The following is a 7,500-nucleotide window of genomic DNA, read 5'->3' as shown; positions in this document are numbered from 1 at the left end:
GTTTCAAGATGACCCTTAGGAAATGTCTCCTAGCAAAGTGGAGGGAGGGTTTGTAGGATGTGTACATTTTGTTTATCCTACTAACACTTTTGTTGATTCTGCTTGTAAGTTGTACAGTAGGTCATGTTATTATTGTTTTTTTACTGTATAGTGTTATGTACCAAGACCAAGGACCACAACAAGTCTTTGACTTTTTTGTGCTTGACATTTTTATGATACATGCTTTGCTCTATCATGTCTTTTAACTACTGTCTGATAAAATAAAAGGTAAATAAATATTAACAATATTTGAAAAGATTCAGCTAAAAATAAATCACAAAAGCTTTGCTGAAAAAGCAAAGCCTAAATGGGACAAATGTGAAGTAGTTGAATGCAACGCCATTTAGTCCACACCACCACTACATAGTTACTAACATTAGAAGACAGACTTATGTAGCTAGCTACAGCAACAGAAAATATTTTCATTTCACCATCTCTCACTCCCAGTCAGAAAACGTCCGCTAGCCACGATGCTAATTTTCGCTATGTTAAACTCCATTGACTTATGCTAACAAATATTAGCAATCTAAAAGATTGCTATTTGTGGCATTCACTTTTTTGGGGGTCTTTCAGGAGGGGCTCCAAAGTAAGGGAAACACTGTTGTGTGTGTGTGTGCCTGTGTGTGTGCCTGTGTGTGTGCCTGTGTGTGTGCCTGTGTGCGTGCCTGTGTGTGTGCGTGTGTGCGTGCGTGTGTGCGTGCGTGTGTGCGCGTGTGTGTGTGTGTGCCTGTGTGTGTGCCTGTGTGCGCGCGTGTGTGCGCGTGTGTGTGTGCGTGCCTGTGTGTGTGCGTGTGTGTGTGTGGTATTAACCTCTAACCTCTCCCTGTGCTTCCAGACTGGAGCAGGCCAAAGAGGAGGAGTCCAGAGACGCCCTGAAGGACCTGGTGAACCTGGTGACCTGTCTGACCACCTACGGCCTGTGTGAGCTCAAACCTGCCGGCCTCACCACCGGGGCGCCCTTCCACCTGCCCGGCTTCCTGCTCCCACTGCCTTCTGGGAAAGGTCCGTACTCACACACGCTCACTCACTCACACTCACACACTCACTCACTCACACACACTCACACACGCTCACTCACTCACTCACACTCACACACTCACTCACTCACACACTCACACACACTCACACACACTCACTCACACACTCACACACTCACACACACACACACACTCACTCACTCACTCACACACACTCACTCACTCACTCACACACACTCACTCACTCACTCACTCACTCACTCACACACACTCACTCACACACTAACTCACACACACTAACTCACACTAACGCTTCACACACACTAACTCACACACTAACTCACACACTAACTCACACACTAACTCACACACTCACTCACACACTAACTCACACACACTAACTCACACACACTCACACACACAAACTCACACACTTAATCACACACACTAACTCACACACACTAACTCACACACACTAACTCACACACACTCACTCACTCACTCACACACTAACTCACACACTAACTCACACACACTCACGCTCTCTGCTGGGCTTGGCTGGAGACGAGGGTTCAGAGTTGAGACAGGGCTCTGGGAACCGTCAGGAACGCTGTCGGCTGGTTTTGGATGAGAGTATCGGGGGTTAATAGAGAGAATTGTGTGCCCACTAGCTTTGGGTCCTACAGCCCACACTGTTGGACCTCACACACACCCACACACAGCGCGCACACACACGCCCACACACACAGACATCACACACATGCCACAAACGTGTGAAAGCCAAGCCTGGACAAATGTGGAAGTGTCGCACCAGTGTGCGTTGACCTGTGAGCTCAGACGAGGAAGTGACACACTGGCTATTGACCCGGGGCACTGAACCGGGAAACCCGGTCGTCTAAGTTACGCGCTAAGAACTCTGGACTTGTTTTTCAAAACCCAGTCTCCTGTAAACATCTTTTCAACTGTTTGTCACCATGACTTTTACAAGAATGTACTAGGTGAATTGCACCAATGTCCTCACCGGGATGTTGATTTCTGGCCAGTTCTGACTGTAAATGCAGACTGAAGTGGAGTTTTCTTGGGAAGTGACGGCCCACAGCCTTCTAGAAGCTTCCCAGAGCTCCACCTGGGGGAACAAACATTCATCTTCTGACTAAAAATAGCTTCTGCACTCTCAGGAAATAGAACCATACATATATTACTGAACGAAGGGGCTTAGAAAGAAAATGCTTTATTCATATTGGGTCCTTTCTGATGTATTTTTTATGATACATTTCATGCGGAACATTGATTCAAGATGGGGTTGTTTATGTAAAGCCTTAATCCAAACTCCAGACGTTGTCGCTTTCAGATCCTAATCCCGTTTAATGACTTTGATGCTTCAGCGGCCAAGTGTGCTTAAGCTATCAGCAAACACGCTAGCCAGATCTTTTCTCGTCCTGCTATTGTAAATGGAATGCGGAGTGTAGCTAGCAGCTTTCTGTCAGATACCTGTAGAACTGAGGCGCGAAGATCTGCATCTCTCAAATGTGCAAGGTACGCAACTTGTCATTTTTGCGGGTTTGTCTCAATATGCAAAGAGATAAATTTAGCGTGTCTAATGTGATTTACCAAGCGAGAAGGTAAGTCCGGGACAGGTGATTGCGTCTGTGTTTTCATATGAAATGGAGAGCAGGAACTAACCACACAGAAAGAAAACCGCTCTCGTCGTAGCAGGAAGGTGATGTTGGCAAAATCAAGGAGAAACGGTATTTTCCACTGATGTTAATGTTTTTGAGACAACTGAGCCACACAATACCACACAACTGAGCCACACAATACCACACAACTGAGCCACACAATACCACACAACTGAGCCACACAATACCACACAACTGAGCCACGCAATACCACACAACTGAGCCACACAATACCACACAACTGAGCCACACAATACCACACAACTGAGCCACACAATACCACACAACTGAGCCACACAATACCACACAACTGAGCCACACAATACAACACAACTGAGCCACACAATACCACACAACTGAGCCACACAATACCACACAACTGAGCCACACAATACCACACAACTGAGCCACACAATACCACACAACTGAGCAACACAATACCACACAACTGAGCCACACAATACCAGACAACTGAGCCACACAATACCAGACAACTGAGCCACACAATACCACACAACTGAGCCACACAATACCACACAACTGAGCCACACAATACCACGCAACTGAGCCACACAATACCACACAACTGAGCCACACAATACCAGACAACTGAGCCACACAATACCAGACAACTGAGCCACACAATACCACACAACTGAGCCACACAATACCACACAACTGAGCCACACAATACCACACAACTGAGCCACACAATACCACACAACTGAGCCACACAATACCACACAACTGAGCCACACAATACCACACAACTGAGCCACACAATACCACACAACTGAGCCACACAATACCACACAACTGAGCCACACAATACCGGACAACTGAGCCACACAATACCACACAACTGAGCCACACAGTACCACACAACTGAGCCACACAATACCACACAACTGAGCCACACAATACCACACAACTGAGCCACACAATACCGGACAACTGAGCCACACAATACCACACAACTGAGCCACACAATACCACACAACTGAGCCACACAATACCACACAACTGAGCCACACAATACCGGACAACTGAGCCACACAATACCACACAACTGAGCCACACAATACCACACAACTGAGCCACACAATACCACACAACTGAGCCACACAATACCACACAACTGAGCCACACAATACCACACAACTGAGCCACACAATACCACACAACTGAGCCACACAATAACACACAACTGAGCCACACAATAACACACAACTGAGCCACACAATACCACACAACTGAGCCACACAATACCACACAACTGAGCCACACAATACCACACAACTGAGCCACACAATACCACACAACTGAGCCACACAATACCACACAACTGAGCCACACAATACCACACAACTGAGCCACACAATACCACACAACTGAGCCACACAATACCACACAACTGAGCCACACAGTACCACACAACTGAGCCACACAACTAAACAGACCAGGAAGCATCAGGCACCAGTACCTCTTAAAGGCGCTCACTTTGGAAAAACACATTTCACCTCACGCTTGATATGAGAAAGCATCAGTTTTTGGTTGTGTATGAACCTGACCCCAGTCACGTTGAAGCGCCATTGCATTTCTGCTTGGACACACGTACACACACACACACACACACACACACGTACACACACACACACACACACGTACACACACACACACACACACACACACACACACACACACACACACACTGTTAGTCCGTACCTGGCAGGTCCAGCTGTGTGTAGTCATTACTGTACCAGAACCCACAGCGGAGGCACCATACTGTGAGAATGTGTTTCCAGGCCCAATTAGCTCCCTCCAGTCAGAAAACTGATGTGTGTGTGTGTGTGTGTGTGAGAGAAAGATGTGTGGCAGTTTGTGTGGCAGTTTGTGTGTATTTGAACTTGTGCATTTGTGTGTGCGTGTGTGTGCGTGTGTGTTTCTGTGTGTGCGTGTGTGTGAATGTGAGAGGGAGAATGATGTGTGCGTGCATGTGTGTGTGTGTGTGTGAGTGCGTGCGTGTGTGTTTCTGTGTGTGTCTGTGTGTGTGTGTGTATGTTAGAGGGAGAAAGATGTGTGTGTGCGTGCGTGCCTGCGTGCGTGCGTGCGTGTGTGTGTGTGTGTGTGTGTGTGTGTGAGAGTGCGTGCGTGCGTGCATGCGTGTGTGTTTCTCTGTGTGTGTGTGTGTGTGTGTGTGTGTGTGTTTGTGTGTGTGTGAATAGTTACTCATCCACAAAATGGAGGTCAGGTCTGTGTGTAGTGACAGCATGATGGATGACAGCTATTCATCCTCAGGTGACACCCTGACTGCTCTGTCTGTCTGAATGAGCGCATGGTCACTCCAGACAGGGCCTCAATATCACACTGGGCTCGGAAGTGAACTCAAAGTTTAGGAGTCTGTTTGCATTTGGTAGGATTCATTTAAGACTGTCATTATTATTCATGTACTGTTGTGTTTGTGTGTCGGTGTCTTTGTCTGTGTCCCCTTCTGACTACAGGATTCTCATGACATACAAAACACACACAGTTCAGACAGGATACTCTGCCCTATATAACATAGTATCACTTGTTTATCTAGCCTACTGTGTTCTTCCTGACCCCGCGACCAGGAAGTAGTATTTCAGAGGGCGTGACCCTAACGTCTCTCCACTGAACAGTTAGTCCGTCTCTCCCCGGCCCAGCCAGTCGGTGGTTATCTCAGACGCCGTGTGGTTTCCATGTGGTTATAAAGTTATCTATCCATTCGCTCGCCTTTTCTTTTTAATTCTTTTTGCCGCTGCTTTTAAATCAAATAATTATTCATTCATACACTGTACTGTAACTTTTATTCCTGTATTTTATTTTTCCTGCATTGTGTTTTAAATGTCCCCTTTTTTGCATTTCGTTTTATATGACCTTTAATGTGTTTCTTGCACTTTGTCTTGATGCTTTTAATGTCTCATGTGAAGCACTTTGAATTGCCTTGTTGCTGAAATATGCTACAAATAAATGTGCCTTGCCTTCTTTCCCGTTAATGTTCTGGCGGCGTAGTGGCATCGGCTAGTTGTTGTTTTTATTTATTTCCCGTTAACGCCCCCCCCCTCTCTCTCTCTCCAGGCCACACGGTGCGCAACATCCAGGCCTTCTCCGTCCTCCAGAACGCCTTCCTGCGCGCCAAGACCAGCCGGCTGGCCCGCCTGCTCCTGGACGCCATCGGCCACGTCTACGCCGCCGACCCCGCCAACTACTTCATCCTGGAGGCGCAGCACACGCTGTCCCAGCTGGCTGAGAAGGTGGGCCGCCTGCCCGCCGAGGCTCATGGGAAATACTTTGAGCTGCTGGAGTTCGTGGTGTTCGGCCTGAACTACGTGCCGTGTAAGGAGCTGTTCAGCGTCAGCGTGCTGCTGAAGTCAGGCGCGCCGCCGGCGTGCGGCATGGCGGCCACGCGGACGCTGCTGAAGTTCGGGCGCCACGACGCCGTGTTCAGCGACGTGCTGAGGGAGGTGGGGCTGCTGGAGGTGCTGGTCAACCTGCTGCACAAGTACGCCGCCCTGCTGAAGGACCCGGCCACGCAGCACAACCACGAGCTCGGTGAGGCGCGGGGGGGGGGCATGGTGAGGGGGGGGGGGGGGGGGCACGCAGCACAACCACGAGCTCGGTGAGGCGCGGGGGGGGGGCATGGTGAGGGGGGGGGGGGGGGGGCACGCAGCACAACCACGAGCACGGTGAGGCCCCGGGGGGGGGGGGGGGGGGGGGGCACGCAGCACAACCACGAGCTCGGTGAGGCGCGGGGGGGGGCATGGTGAGGGGGGGGGGGCAGCAGAGTCGCTGCCCATCTTTCGTCGCAGGCTCAAAACTCACCTCTTCAAGAAGTACTACAACAATCCTCCCTCTTAAGCACCTATTGTATTTTAGTTTGCTATTCTTGCACTTTGCCTTCAGCACTAGATTATGCTCTTATCACTTGTTTTAGAAAGAAGATGCACTTGTGAGTTCTGGTGAGTAGTAGTACATTGGCTTTTCCTACGTTAAATGCAATTATTGTTAGTCACTGGATAAATGCGTCAGGGGTACTGGGAGGGGGAAGGTCTCACCTGTCCCCCTGTCCACAGTTGAGACGGTCGCTGCTAACTTAGCTGTGGCTGATTGAGCTTGCCTTGTAAAAATACACAACAGCCAAACGGGCAGAACATGTTGAACTCCTCATTTGCCCAGATTAGATCAGTTAATCTGTATTTAACAGATATTTTCCCTGCACGCTCGACCTCAACCAAAACCAGGGGATATTCTGCTCACAATAGACCTCAGTGGCCGGAACATAGACAGATTAGCATTGATTGAGCACCCGCTCTGATTAACGGCTTGGCGATGCTAATCGGCTCTATAAGCACAATGTGAGAGAGAGCTAATCGGCTCTATAAGCACAATGTGAGAGAGAGCTAATCGGCTCTATAAGCACAATGTGAGAGAGAGCTAATCGGCTCTATAAGCACAATGTGAGAGAGAGCTAATCGGCTCTATAAGCACAATGTGAGAGAGAGCTAATCGGCTCTATAAACACAATGTGAGAGAGAGCTAATCGGCTCTATAAACACAATGTGAGAGAGAGCTAATCGGCTCTATAAGCACAATGTGAGAGAGAGCTAATCGTCTCTATAAACACAATGTGGGAGAGAGCTAATCGGCGCTATAAGCACAATGTGAGAGAGAGCTAATCGGCTCTATAAGCACAATGTGGGAGAGAGCTAATCGGCTCTATAAGCACAATGTGAGAGAGAGCTAATCGGCTCTATAAACACAATGTGAGAGAGAGCTAATCGGCT

At 48.6% G+C, this 7,500-nt stretch overlaps 1 protein-coding gene across 1 annotated transcript in view; it reads left to right on the top strand.

Annotated features, from left to right (window-relative positions):
* wdfy3 (WD repeat and FYVE domain containing 3) overlaps positions 1–7,500 on the top strand; it is a gene marked incomplete at its 3' end in the record, with an annotated part of 41,080 nt that overhangs the window by 15,357 nt on the left and 18,223 nt on the right. Inside the window, exons 7-8 of the mRNA XM_084439587.1 lie at positions 875–1,041; positions 5,795–6,291. Coding sequence (XP_084295713.1) covers positions 875–1,041; positions 5,795–6,291 — 664 coding nt within the window. The remainder of the gene's footprint in view (positions 1–874; positions 1,042–5,794; positions 6,292–7,500) is intronic.

The sequence above is a fragment of the Borostomias antarcticus genome (genome assembly GCF_949987555.1).
Source record: "Borostomias antarcticus genome assembly, chromosome: 6".
Classification (NCBI taxonomy): Eukaryota; Metazoa; Chordata; class Actinopteri; order Stomiiformes; family Stomiidae; genus Borostomias; species Borostomias antarcticus.
This window is presented reverse-complemented; position numbering and strand designations above follow the sequence as displayed.